The sequence below is a fragment of the Pleurodeles waltl genome, chromosome 10, assembly GCF_031143425.1.
Source record: "Pleurodeles waltl isolate 20211129_DDA chromosome 10, aPleWal1.hap1.20221129, whole genome shotgun sequence".
NCBI lineage: Eukaryota > Metazoa > Chordata > Amphibia > Caudata > Salamandridae > Pleurodeles > Pleurodeles waltl.
This window is the reverse complement of record NC_090449.1, coordinates 601,533,790-601,548,855: the sequence shown is the minus strand read 5'-3', so window position 1 is coordinate 601,548,855 and position 15,066 is coordinate 601,533,790. Positions and strand designations below refer to the sequence as shown.

General features: G+C 41.3%; 1 protein-coding gene across 1 annotated transcript in view; it reads right to left on the bottom strand.

The window, feature by feature from the left end:
• The window catches only part of LOC138261745 (cryptochrome DASH-like), a 218,871-nt gene extending 214,641 nt beyond the window's left edge, over positions 1-4,230 (bottom strand). The window contains exon 1 of the mRNA XM_069211065.1: positions 4,018-4,230. Within this exon, the coding sequence (XP_069067166.1) occupies positions 4,018-4,086 (69 nt within the window). The 5' untranslated portion in view covers positions 4,087-4,230. The remainder of the gene's footprint in view (positions 1-4,017) is intronic.
• Between the last annotated feature and the right edge of the window lie 10,836 nt (positions 4,231-15,066).

Genomic DNA, 15,066 nt, shown 5'->3' with positions numbered 1-15,066 from the left:
TATGAGAGTTTGTTAGTTAGATTGACTGGAGTAATGGAGGGGTGGAGGAGGAAAGAAATCCAGAAGTGTTAATTGGGAGTATATCCCTCATTTACTCAACCCAAAGGCTTGGGATGAGTAAAGGGGGATGGAGGAGGGAAGAGTATGTGGAAGGGTTAGGGAGAGCATAGTAGCAGGGTGAGATATATGAGGGAGAATTTAGTAGGGTTGTGTGGGAGGTCATGGTAGTAGAGAGGTTTGGTGAGTTAGATGTGGAAGTGGAGGGAATATTTTAGGCAGAGTTATTTAGGGGATTAGAGTAGTAGAAGGGATTTGGGATGAGTCAGAGTGGGAATGGAGGATAGTTTGATAGAGACATGACATATGATGATGGGTAGATAAGTGTGATAAGATGAGAGCAGGAATTCATAGATATCTAGTATAACAACCCACCCGGGAGCCATGCAATGATCCACGAACATGCCAAGCACAGAAACAACATATACACATATATATATACAGGGAGTGCAGAATTATTAGGCAAATGAGTATTTTGACCACATCATCCTCTTCATGCATGTTGTCTGACTCCAAGCTGTATAGGCTCGAAAGCCTACTACCAATTAAGCATATTAGGTGATGTGCATCTCTGTAATGAGAAGGGGTGTGGTCTAATGACATCAACACCCTATATCAGGTGTGCATAATTATTAGGCAACTTCCTTTCCTTTGGCAAAATGGGTCAAAAGAAGGACTTGACAGGCTCAGAAAAGTCAAAAATAGTGAGATATCTTGCAGAGGGATGCAGCACTCTTAAAATTGCAAAGCTTCTGAAGCGTGATCATCGAACAATCAAGCGTTTCATTCAAAATAGTCAACAGGGTCACAAGAAGCGTGTGGAAAAACCAAGGCGCAAAATACCTGCCCATGAACTGAGAAAAGTCAAGCGTGCAGCTGCCACGATGCCACTTGCCACCAGTTTGGCCATATTTCAGAGCTGCAACATCACTGGAGTGCCCAAAAGCACAAGTTGTGCAATACTCAGAGACATGGCCAAGGTAAGAAAGGCTGAAAGACGACCACCACTGAACAAGACACACAAGCTGAAACGTCAAGACTGGGCCAAGAAATATCTCAAGACTGATTTTTCTAAGGTTTTATGGACTGATGAAATGAGTGAGTCTTGATGGGCCAGATGGATGGGCCCGTGGCTGGATTGGTAAAGGGCAGAGAGCTCCAGTCCGACTCAGACGCCAGCAAGGTGGAGGTGGAGTACTGGTTTGGGCTGGTATCATCAAAGATGAGCTTGTGGGGCCTTTTCGGGTTGAGGATGGAGTCAAGCTCAACTCCCAGTCCTACTGCCAGTTCCTGGAAGACACCTTCTTCAAGCAGTGGTACAGGAAGAAGTCTGCATCCTTCAAGAAAAACATGATTTTCATGCAGGACAATGCTCCATCACACGCGTCCAAGTACTCCACAGCGTGGCTGGCAAGAAAGGGTATAAAAGAAGGAAATCTAATGACATGGCCTCCATGTTCACCTGATCTGAACCCCATTGAGAACCTGTGGTCCATCATCAAATGTGAGATTTACAAGGAGGGAAAACAGTACACCTCTCTGAACAGTGTCTGGGAGGCTGTGGTTGCTGCTGCACGCAATGTTGATGGTGAACAGATCAAAACACTGACAGAATCCATGGATGGCAGGCTTTTGAGTGTCCTTGCAAAGAAAGGTGGCTATATTGGTCACTGATTTGTTTTTGTTTTGTTTTTGAATGTCAGAAATGTATATTTGTGAATGTTGAGATGTTATATTGGTTTCACTGGTAATAATAAATAATTGAAATGGGTATATATTTTTTTGTGTTAAGTTGCCTAATAATTATGCACAGTAATAGTCACCTGCACACACAGATATCCCCCTAACATAGCTAAAACTAAAAACAAACTAAAAACTACTTCCAAAAATATTCAGCTTTGATATTAATGAGTTTTTTGGGTTCATTGAGAACATGGTTGTTGTTCAATAATAAAATTAATCCTCAAAAATACAACTTGCCTAATAATTCTGCACTCCCTGTATATATATATATATATATACACACACACATACATGAATACACACACATATATGTACATACACTACATTATTAGAACCATGGGTAAATATATAAGGTATAAGGTGTAAGTACCTAGGGTACCCACTACAAACCAGGCCAGCCTCCTACAACAGTACCTTCTGTTCGGTTCACAAAAGGCTACCAAGAACACAGACAGAGGTTTATTGATCTTAGTTTAGAGTTTATGGGGTGATAAATATCAACTCCTGGCAAAAGATTTCAAAATTACAGCACATGGTGTGGGGTAAAAGATTTAGACATGCATACAGTTTACAGGACGTATATGTAGAAGTGTGCAGATTATATTGGCAGTTCTCACATTTACAAGAGTCTCAGGAGACTGGAAAGCCTGATCAAATACCTCATACTAGATTATCAGTATTCCCCTTAGAATTTTTATGTGGCTACCCATTCAAATTGTCGGCTTCAGCTTCTGGTAAGACTTGTGTAGACCAGAGTGACTTCAATCAGTTTAGTGCCAACATTTGCCCTAGTCATTCATTCATATATATTGCAGTTTTCTAGCATGCAGACAAGACTTAAATTGGGGGGCGTCGGTCAAATAGCTTTACACAGAACGTAATTACAAGTGAGAACCAACACATCAAAACGTTGGACTATTATTTTATAAGGCCATTTCCATGGCTCTATATAGACTTATCACAGGTGAGTGCGATACAGAAGTAACTGATATTTTGATCCTCTTTAGAAGGTTTTGAAGAAATTATTTTGACACACGCTCAGGCAAAGGTTGTCAAAGTGTTCTTTTCATTTGGAAAGCTGTAGCTCAGTAAGGAGGATACAATATGTTCAGTTTACCCAAGGCTAACATATAGGCCCATAATGCACTGGGAGAATGATTTAGTCACACTGGCTGGTTTCCTTGATTGATTTTACATGGCTGCTATCAAAATAATGCAAAGAGGAGATTGCACGATCTTCGCCTCCATGTCCTTTGTAGAACTGAAAAATCTTGTTCGCGAATGCTAAAAAAAAATGTTGATTCCTGCAGGAGACTCACGATTTCATAAGCCTAAAATGGCTTTACTTTGGCTGTCCCCACCTGAAATTGCCTCTCTTTCTATAGAGGTCAATAGGGGAAATAAATTATCCCGTTCTAAAATGTTGGCATGTATGCGTTCATATAAATAAATCACTTTTCAGGTTCATTGCTCTAAGGTTTGTCTTATTTAGGACAGTAAGCTGCTACAAATTCGTTTAACGCAAGCTCACATACCATGGGACGGTATCTATTTCCCTTTCAGTGTAATTTATTTTTTAGATACACGTGAATATTTCTTTGAATGTTTACCAAGCAAATAAGCACTTTAATTTCCCATGTGCATTTAAAACTGAAGACAATTTGTACTTCGGACTGTTATTGCTATCTCAAGATGGCCGCCACGTTTATCCATATTCTTGATTCCTCCTAGTGCTGCGCCTGTGACCTCGCACGTGACGGGCCACGACATGGATACATAACAGGTTTATGCAACTCCGTCCCTTAACAGCGAGTTATATAATGCAAAGCACGCTGAAAATCACTCTCACATTTTTTATAATTATTCTGTACTTTTCAAACGGTGCGAAGAACACATCGCAGCGAATAAAACACGTAATCGCGACCCCGGCATTAGCATTTGCTTAATTAAAAATGTCTAGGTGTCCGCGGATCGCATTTCATTTCAACATAATACAGGAAAGCGCACCTCTTACAACTATATATTCAGCAGTGTGGGGCTGAGTCTTAAGACTTGCAGTGGACCGCTGATCGTGCCTTTCAAAAGCGTTTTTCTAATAATACATGTTTATGGCTGCATAAGGGTCCTTCAGCTGCCCGCGTTGGGACGCTCACAGCTCAGAAGCATAAACCGACTATAGTGACCACATTCACATAGAAACAAATTGACACACGTTACCTCGTTATCGTGAAACCTAAGGTCATTCCTCAGGAGGCAGATGATCGTCGGTGGCGCTGGGACAGACATGGCACGGTGCCGCTCAAATGAATCAGGAGTATGTGTGAGAGCAACTCAGCAGGGGATTGATGAGTGAGAAATAGATCTCTGTGTACCTCATTGTCTCTTTTTTTGGATACTCCCTCTAAGGCGCAGCATCAATCAGCCCCTCCCAGTAGTTCTCTTCGCATTTCACCCAAAATCGTCACACCTCGCAGTTGACTTCAGGATAACATTAGCTCTTTCTTGTGTAGTAAAACTCATGTTAATTCTGTTCTGTTTAAGTGCAGCATGAAGATTCTTGTGAGGTGGGTAGTCAATTAAATCAGTTTAAATGTATGTAACTTGTAGCTTTACGTACGTCTCGTTTATTATTGGCCGCTGAGATTATTCGTTTCTGTCTGTGTTTTTCTTTTTACATATTGTCTGTTGGGACTGCTTTTGTCTTTACCTTACTCGCATATTATTTCCCTTGTACTGCTTTAGCATTTTTTTCTTTATTTACCCAATTGTGATGTATTCTCCTTCAAGTAATTATGGAAGACGTACTTGCGCCTCTTGTTTGAGTGAGGATCTTGCTCCCAGAACTAAATAAAAACAAATGTCAGATATCAAATATGCAGTCAGGACTAGATTTTTAAATTGCTATACCCCTATCATGTTCAATGGGAAGCACTCTATCCCATATATTAACGCTTTCCCATAAACCAGTGTTGTTCAACCTTTTTATCGCCGTGGACCGGTAAATGTTTGATAATTTTTCCGTGGCCCGCTTGTCCCATTGTGTGACAAGCGGGCCACGGAAAAATGATCAAACATTTACCGCCCGCCACAGTGGGGCGGCACGGTGCCGATTGATCCACGGACCGGCACCGGTCCGCGGCCCGGGGGTTGGGGAACACTGCCATAAACCACTTAAAAACCTGGTGCGTAGCACTTTCATATGGAAGGGGCAGCTCGTGTGAAGAATACAAATAGAACCTCTTGTGCAAAATTAAACACCTCAAAAACTTGTTAGATATTTGTTGCAAAAAGGTATTAGAAACAATTCAATACAAGTCTGTTTTTTTAAACTGTAGTATTAATGCCACAAGTCGTCGATTAGAAAGCTTACCAGATGACTCCATGACACGAGGGAGGCAGTGTAACACTCCTGTTCTTTTGCTTTCACAATTAATAGTATTGAGGTATGTTAGTTCAGCTAGATCAAATTAAGTGAAATAGGATTGCAACTCATAGAAGGCATTAGGTTGCCAAATGAAACTCCCAGGACGGGATCACAGCATTCTTTATGACATAGATTCCTGGGGTGACCTTAGCGAATGACAACCACAGTGGGATTTCAGTACTTGTTCGGTGGCTTCTTTGTTAGCACTATAATTCTCATACCTTCTCGAAGTCTAGAACAAGACCATTACTGGCTTAGGGGTCCAGCACTTATAGCGATCTGTTGGTCAAGGAGGGATGTGGGATCCAACAGGAGGCTCTGCAAAATTTGAAAGTACGTGTGCTTGTTTATTTTTCAAGGAGCCCCCTCCCCTGTTCCTGTTGATGGCCCGATTTCACAGCTTCTTACCCAGTCCTAAGCCAGTTCTGCCTGGTTCAGACTCAGCCCAGCAGATAGTCCCATTGCTAGTGCCAAAGCACAGGAAATGAAGGATTGTGAGTTTTCTGTAGGATAGGAGAACCAATATATGACAAAGGGAACAGCTGCACACTTCCCTCATCCATCAGGTACACTGATTTCGGGAGTGAGGGCAGAAAGTTATATGTGCAGGCAGGGCTGTCGGAGATTGACATCACCAGCTGAACACATTTTGTGCAGTGCATAATGAAGGTCAAAAGGAATGGGCGCACACACGCAGTCACTCACATGCACGCTCCCCCCTGGAATGATGAAGACACAAGACACCAGTTATAGTAAAGAGGTGGACCATTTGTGACAAAAGCTGATAGGCAGACTATGCACAGTTCTAAAGGGAAAAAGCCCTGTTGCTCTGGAAAGAGTTGTGGAATTTTGTAAAATCATTGCTTAGCCATAGGATGGGATGCTTCATAAATCTACTTTTCCTGTAAAAAAAAATCCACTTGCCCCTTTGGTGCCACGCAGTGAGGTGATAAATTACAGCAGGGTTGTCACTGAATCAGAGCTGTGAAAACAGCCTCTCTGAATATGCCATGACTCGTATTACAGGTGGGTTTTTATTTCACCTTTCAGCAAATTTACAAAATGGAGCTGTAAGTAGCGAGAAGTGGTAGTTCGAGGGCTGGACTTTCCTTTTGAGTCTGTGCGTACCTGCAAACATGCACAGAGGAGTACGATTTCTAGTCCTACTTCTGTAAATACTTGTGTGTGCCTGCAATCATCATCCACCCAAGCTGAAGTGAAGCATCCCCTACAGTGAAATGTTCCGGGCGGCTGAGTGCAATAGCATTACAGCATCAGCTTTTGATCTAGAACATAAATATAAGAGTGAATCGGATAACATCAGGCATGTTCTAGGTAGACATTGGCATTTGGTGAAATCTGACCAGGGGATTGGAAGGCTTGTAAGTCCTCATCCTCTGATTTCATACAGAAAGAGCAGCTCATTGAGAGATATTTTGGTTCACAGCCATTTAAGTGAGATGGAGGGAAACTGGAATTGGTTGAAAGAACAAGGCTTTTTTAAATGCAGTAGGTGCTAGGCATGTCCGTAAAGTTCTGACAAAAAGATATGCACCTTACCTACAGACAAAACAGCTAGGATTAATAACCTTATTAATTGTAATAGTGATTTTGAGGTTTATATCCTGGTCTGTCTCTGTGGATTGACATGTGGGAAATATTATCTCTCCTGTGAAAAAGAGGATCCTGAAACATTATCAAGCTATTTCGCATAAGGATTCCAGCTACCCTGTTGTGAGACATTGGCACAGGGTTTGTGAGCCCAGTAATGAAAAGATTTCATTCATTGGTGTTGACAGGGTTCCACTAAGCGGGAGAGGAGGGGACATAGAGAAGATGCTAAGAAGATTGGAGTCTGAATATAATGAAGCTTGGGAGCAAACATCCTGGATGCCTCAACTTAGATGAATAGCTTCATGTACATACAGAGTGATTTGCATATGGTTTTGAGGCCGCTAAAATATCTGGATATGTTTACGAGTTCTCCTGATTTGATCTACTGTTGCTGGAAGCCATGGTGCTATTTATTATTTACTTTTGTTTTGTGAATGATTTGTATTGTGTTCTCTTTGTAACAATATTTTGCCACTTCAGGATTTACTGTTGGGTTCAGTCCTTATGGAATTATGTTTCATCAGATCTTATGTGGGGTTTTTGGGTAATGAAAAGCACACTATATTTATTGTAATTTTCTGCTTCCTGCCCGAAATGATTAATTCACTAGACATGTTATAGCTATAATGTTCTTTCTATTTTGATATGCCTGCTTTCTTTCTTTTTCCTTTTTTGATTGTTTTGTAGAAATAGCCACTTGGCATTAGTTGAAGATGTAAGGATGTAAGGCTAACTTTATAACAGGTTCTGTAATTACAGAGTATTAATCAGCCACTTGGCAATTCTTTCAAATATGTGGGTGAATTGGATTATAGATGAGAAAACTGTGCATGGCACGAGTTATATCTTCTTGAGATAATTATAAATATAACTGCTGAATTTCTATGGTTTTGAGTGTGTAAAATCTGAGCCTAAATATAATGTCCCTGTAGCCTTTGTTTTTTTCAGCAAATTTCTAGAGTTTTTTTAAAATGTAAAGTAATATTTAATTACCATATGCTAATTCAGCCACCACCCACGCATGAGCTTTGGCTGTATGTGGTGGTTGACTGCAGGGCCTGGGGCCAACCCCACTGCATGCAGCCAACCCCATACTGTGGGTGTGCGAGTGGGTGTGTCAGTGTGGGTCTGTGAGTGGGTTCGTGAGTGTCTGAATGGGTGCGTGCTTGGGTGTGGTAGTGGTTTTGTGGATCTCTGAGTGGGTGTGTGAATGGGTTTGTGAGTGCCTGTGTGGGTATGTCAGTGGATGTGGTAGTGTTTTTGTGGGTGTCTGAGTGGGTCTGTGATGATGTATTTTTTTGTTTTTGTTTTATTTTTTGATTGGGGTCTGGATCCACAGTGCCGTCACAGATTCACAAGGGAGTGGGTGGGATGGGCCTGAGTGTGCGGATTCCCGCACGCCCCCAAACATTTCTTTGGGTCCCACTGAGACTTCTCCATCAGTCCCATGGGGCCAGGAAACCTCTATCCTGACCTCTTATATCCTGTTTTATTTTTGTTCCCACCCCCTCCCTTGGGAACATTGTGTCCCGAATCACAAAATGGCAGATACAACTTTCCTCTCAGGTTGTGGCCGGCCAATCACGGCATTGCTTTTAGCACTTGGATCCACAGATCGCTTCTCTAGATATCCATAAATCTGTTTTCTTTAATTACTCTAAAACTACTGAACAGATTTACACTAAATTACAGAAAGAGATCTTTCTGGACCAAGATCTAGCTTTCTGCCAAATTTGGTGTACATCTGTCCGGCGGTTCAGACTGTGGTCATGTCTAAAATCCATAAGGGAAATTGCACATGGACAATCTGTTTTGGGACCCCACATTTTTCTTGGCTCACCCACTTGACAAATCATCCTGAAACTTTTGAGATAGCAAATTAATTGAGTGGCAAACTAGTTTTGAAAATTTTGTGAAGATTCGTCAAACAACACCAAATTTATTAGCAAAACAAGAAATGCTTTTCCTATGGAAAGTAGGCGCTAACTAAAACTACCTACTGGTGTCCGACCTCCAGTAGGTAATTAATATATATATATATATATATATATATATATATATATATATATATATGTGTGTGTGTGTATATATATATATATATATATATATATATGTATATATATATATATATATTGTTACTTAACAGATGGCCTGGAATACCGAGGCTTCCAATGTGGCGGTCTGAGCATGGATCCGGAAATCCAAACAAATGCATCAGCGTATCATCACACATCAAAGGAAAAGCTTGGACACCTTTTGCAATTGAGAACACTCTTTACTCGAACAATACTTCCTCCCAATGTGTTTCAGCCGTAGCCTTGATCACGGATGGGATGGGCATAAAATTTACATATTAAATACAAAAAATCACAAAGACAATAAAAAACGGACTAACAACCTAATACAAACATATTGTATTGAAAAGCGTCCGCCATGATGTAATGTCGAACCATACCAATTTAATTATTGTCTCCCAATTAATTTGTCGACTGTGGGAAGCATATACACCGTGCTGATTCTGTTAGGTGGTCACATTAAAAGTTAATTCCAATTCTTCTAATAATTATGGGCACCAATACATTTGCGCCCCAATATTGCACAATTATATTATTATTTGTATAAATAAACCTATCTCCAATTTCTTACAATAATATGTATGACAAACCGACAAAGTTCATCGACAGGTACACTTTCATAAAATGGAACATCGATGCACCCTATTTCATGATCTTCAGTGATTTGTAAAAACATGCTAAATTTCCATGTTATCTATTTAACCATACTGCCCAAGTGGGCTAATATACGTGCATCGCTCCATTCTCCTATATCCAATTACTTCCCACCATTCTTATTATACTATAACGTCCGACAAACTGTTTAAGATAAACCTTGCTCTCTCCGCCCCAATGTCTGTGTTAGACCTATATAAACACCACCCAAAAATAAAAAAATAAACATTGTGTACTTACAATGATATATCTACACTGAAATCATCTAGAAGCCCGACTAGCTCACTTTCCTATTCTACCCTAGATGGAGATTTCTTCACTTGAATTCAATCCAAGGGGGCTTAGAGTAGAAAACTTAATTTCTAGATATGTTTCATTATCCCCTCTTCTATTTGTTTTGGCCCTTGAGCTCTTTTTATCCTGTATTAGAAACAATAGTAAAATTAAAGTTTTCCAATATGGTGATAAACATCTGAAACTTTCTGCCTGTGCAGATGAGATACTAATATATTTCTAATCCTGAACTCTTGGTACCTTCTCCACTCCAGGAGATAGCTGATTTTTTCTTGGTTTCAGGATACAAGATTAACTCGGACAAAACTGAAATCCGCCCTTTAACAAAATGTTGTTTTAGACAATCGGTTAGTATCACTAATTTTCACAGGAATACATCCAAGATTAAATACTTAGGTATTTGGTTTATGTCTTCCACTAAAGAGTCTATTGCCGCAAATATATCTGATTGTTTAGATAAGATTGAGAGAAACCCCCATTTTACGGAATCCCCTATGTTTATCTTGGTGTTGTCGTCTTGATTCCATAAAAATTATGATTTCTCCCATCATTCTATATATTTTATCTATGATTCCAAGTCATCTTCATGCTACGTTTATCAAACAACTTGACTCAAAACTATCTATATTCCTTTGCGGTAATAAGAAATATAGGGGCATATTTAGGGGCATATTTATACTCTGTTTGCGCCGGAATTGCATCGTTTTTTTTTACGCAATTTCGACGCAAAACTAACTCCATATTTATACTTTGGCGTTAGACGCATCTAGCGCCAAAGTCCATGGAGTTTGCGTCATTTTTTAGCGTGGACACCTACTTTGCGTTAATGATATGCAAGGTAGGCGTTCCCGTCGAAAAAATTGACTCCGAGGCATGTGTGCCGTATTTACACTCCCGGGTGTGAATTCACGCCCGGGAGTGGGCGGGTCAAAAAAAATGACGTACGGCCGCTTTTGCGCCGTTTTTTAGCGCCTGGACAAGGCAGGCGTTGAGGGACCTGTGGGCTCGGAAGGAGCCCAGAGGTGCCCTCCCATGCCCCCAGGGACACCCCCTGTCACCCTTGCCCACCCCAGGAGGACACCCAAGGCTGGAGGGACCCATCCCAGGGACATTAAGGTAAGTTCCGGTAAGTATTTTTGTAAAAATTTTTTGTGGCATAGGGGGGCCTGATTTGTGCCCCCCTACATGCCACTATGCCCAATGACCATGCCCAGGGGACAGAAGTCCCCTGGGCATGGCCATTGGGCAAGGGGGCATGACTCCTGTCTTTGCTAAGACAGGAGTCATTTCTATGGGGGTTGGGAGTCAAACAAAATGGCGCAAATCGGGTTGAGGCGAAAAATTTGCCTCAGCCTGACTTGCCCCATTTTTTGGCGCCCAAGCTCCATATCCCCCTACGTCGGCGCTGCCTGGTGTACGTCGTTTTTTTTCACGCACACCAGGCAGCGCCGGCGGCTAACGCCGGCTAACGTCATTGATTAAATACGGCGCCCGCATGGCGCTTCAGAATGGCGTTAGCCGGCGCTAATTTTTTGGACGCAAAACTGCGTTAGCGCAGTTTTGCGTCAAAAAGTATAAATATGGCCCTTATACTCTGTTTGCGCCGGAATTGCGTCGTTTTTTTTTTACGTAATTCCGACGCAAAACTAACTCCATATTTATACTTTGGCGTTAGACGCGTCTAGCGCCAAAGTCCATGGAGTTTGCGTCATTTTTTAGCGTGGACACCTACTTTGCGTTAATGATATGCAAGGTAGGCGTTCCCGTCTAAAAAATTGACTCCGAGGCATGTGCGCCGTATTTACACTCCCGGGCAAAATTCACGCCTGGGAGTGGGCGGGTCAAAAAAAATGACATACGGCCGCTTTTGCGCCGTTTTTTAGCGCCTGGACAAGGCAGGCGTTAAGGGACCTGTGGGCTCGGAAGGAGCCCAGAGGTGCCCTCCCATGCCCCCAGGGACACCCCCTGTCACCCTTGCCCACCCCAGGAGGACACCCAAGGCTGGAGGGACCCATCCCAGGGACATTAAGGTAAGTTCCGGTAAGTATTTTTTTTTTTTTTTTTTGTGGCATAGGGGGGCCTGATTTGTGCCCCCCTACATGCCACTATGCCCAATGACCATGCCCAGGGGACAGAAGTCCCCTGGGCATGGCCATTGGGCAAGGGGGCATGACTCCTGTCTTTGCTAAGACAGGAGTCCTTTCTATGGGGGTTGGGAGTCGAAAAAAATGGCGCAAATCGGGTTGAGGCGAAAAATTTGCCTCAGCCTGACTTGCCCCATTTTTTGGCGCCCAAGCTCCATATCCCCCTACGCCGGCGCTGCCTGGTGTACGTCGTTTTTTTCCACGCACACCAGGCAGCGCCGGCGGCTAACGCCGGCTAACGTCATTGATTAAATACGGCGCCCGCATGGCGCTTCAGAATGGCGTTAGCCGGCGCTAATTTTTTGGATGCAAAACTGCGTTAGCGCAGTTTTGCGTCAAAAAGTATAAATATGGCCCATAGATTTTCTCTTAGTATTCTCTGCCCTTCTAAATAAGGAAGGTGGAGCTAACTTTCCTGACTTCCGGTTTTATCATAAATCTTTTTGTTTACAACAAGCAGGTGGATTCCTTTGTCAAGTTTCCCGTTTACCCCTTTATGGTTGGATATTGAATGTTCTTTTCTACCTTTTTCTCTCTAGAGGTGATGTCCTTTTCTTTTAATACCTCTATTATATCCTCCCTGCTTCTTAAACATACTTGCACTCTTCTAAGAACGTACTATTTATCACCAACTGTAACTCGTACTTCTTTTCTACATTCTCCTCTTTGGTATAATAAACGTATTACTATCAACAGTAAACATTATTTTGGAAGTCTTGGAGGCAAAAGGGTATAACATGGATCAAAGTTTTATTCTCTAATGGTACCCCAGTTTCTTTTTCACAGTTCCAACAACCACTTAACTTTCCTAATTCCTTTATGCCTAGGTATCTTCTCCTTATAAACATCCTTTTTGATATCTTCTTTTCACTACCAATTCTCCCACCTTCTTCGTCATCGCACTCGTGTTTATCTTCTATTCTTGCCTCTCTTCCCAAAGCGTCAATTATTTACAAACCTTTTCGTTCTCCTCTTTTGACAAGGCCTAAGTCTAAAGTAGAGACTCAATGGGAATTGGATTTGGGATGTACCTGGACTATTCCTTTCTGGAATAAAATATAGTATAGGTCATATAAAATTTCTAGATCGGCATCTAATTCACAATCATTGTTTGTTTTATATCATAGGCCATATTTTACTTCCACAAAAGCTAAATTTTCTGTGTCCTTTAGGTCAAAATTTTGGTCATGTGACCATCCCAGTGGAGACCTCATGCATATCCTCTTCAAATGCCCTCCTAGTACCTCCTTTTGGGAAAATGTTAGGCTTCAGCTTACCTCAATTTTTCATTTACATTCCAAATTATCTCCCTCTACACTCTATTTAGGCAGACTGTCTAAAGATATTGATTCAGATTTTGATAATTTGAGGTTGTTGGATCTCATCCTAGCTCTAGCTTTTCAAAAAGTTACTCTTAATTGGAAAAATCCTTCTAATATTCTCTATAAAGCTTGGTGGTATAATGTTTGTCACTATCATAGATTGGATATTGCATTTACTTCTCTTTGTTGTCCTTCGATTAATAGAGATATATATATTGGTTGCCTTAATTTATCTTGATGTTGTTACTCGTGAATTTACTAAATGTACTTTATATGAAAAATTTAAGCCACCATAAGAGATTTACATTCTCTGTCATTGGTTCTCTTAATCTCAAATTTTGATACATGATTTCAATTTACCTGACTTTTATCTAGGATTATATTACTAAATTGCGGTTTTTATTGGTCTTGCCTCCTTTACACTTTTCCCTCCCTTCCACCTTTTCCTTGTTTACCCCCCATTACTTTTAAAATGTTAAACAGCTTTCTACTTTTTCTCGCATTGTTTTTGTATATTTAAAGCTTATCTTTGTGGTTAATATTAATTACTGTTAATGTATTTTACTTTTACTTCTGATTTCAATAAAGCTGATTTACCTTAGAAAAGACTGAAGTTCTGGATACGTTGTGTGGTTATGTGGTCACAGGTTATAGGAGTTCACATCTATAGATCGAAAGAGATGGGTTAGAGGAGAATATCTTGACTGGACTGCCCTCCATTAGGCAATCATTACTGTTCTGTAACACACTGATTTTATACATCATTTGCAGGTTTGCAGTGTCTAAAATTATTATGCTACTGAGACTGTTGTATTACTTTGCTGCCTTGTCCATGTGGATCCTAGGACAGTGTTCTGCGGACTGGGCTGCATGTTTACAGACCTTCTTTGGGGAGGTGAAGTGGAGAAGAGTGGGCCTGACCTAAGGAAGGAGTTCTTGCTGATCCTTACTTTGAGCTGCATTATCTAGCCACCCAGCTACAGTGGGTGGCAGGATGGCGAGCATCCTTTTGAGAAGAAAAGGAGACTTGAGCTGCTGGGAAGATTCTACTTAATCCCTTCAGAAGAATACTCATTAAAGACAAGGGTATATTGGTCAGGACCGTCCCATAGGTCTGGGTCAGGACCTTACAGAGAACACACTCCTCCTTCCATATACCAAGGACCTCCCTTGGATGTCTTTGACAGTTTTGCTACATAGGGGCAGCTGTGGAGACCTACAGGCATGGGCTGTGAAAGGCTTGTCAACACTGAGTGACATATACCAGAAGTATCATTCTAGGGTTCCAAGATCTTTGTGTGGAATATTTTATACCTATTAGGCAGTTTTTACTTCACAGAGCCATTTTGATGTCAATACACATGTTGCAGAAGATGTGAGTGGAGGAGTCTCCTGAGCATGGATGCTTTTGCTACATTTTCTTGAAAGATAGCAAAATAAGGGCGTCATTATCCTTTATCTTGCCCTCTAGCATTCCAGGAGGAGCCATTTGTCAGGGCTGAGACTGAACTGGACTAAGGATTTCAGAGTGCAGATCACAGACATGGACCCTGTTAATATTCTTAACTGCTCCCTAGAAGTATCTATGAACGCTTGCTTTAAATTAAGCCAGTTTTACTATTTGTATCATGTGTATAACATTCCCAAAATAATTAACTGTATGTTTCCGGACATTACTGTGGGATGTCCTAGATATTTGAGGAGGGTGCCTATCTTTATCATATGGTTGGTGGGGGGGC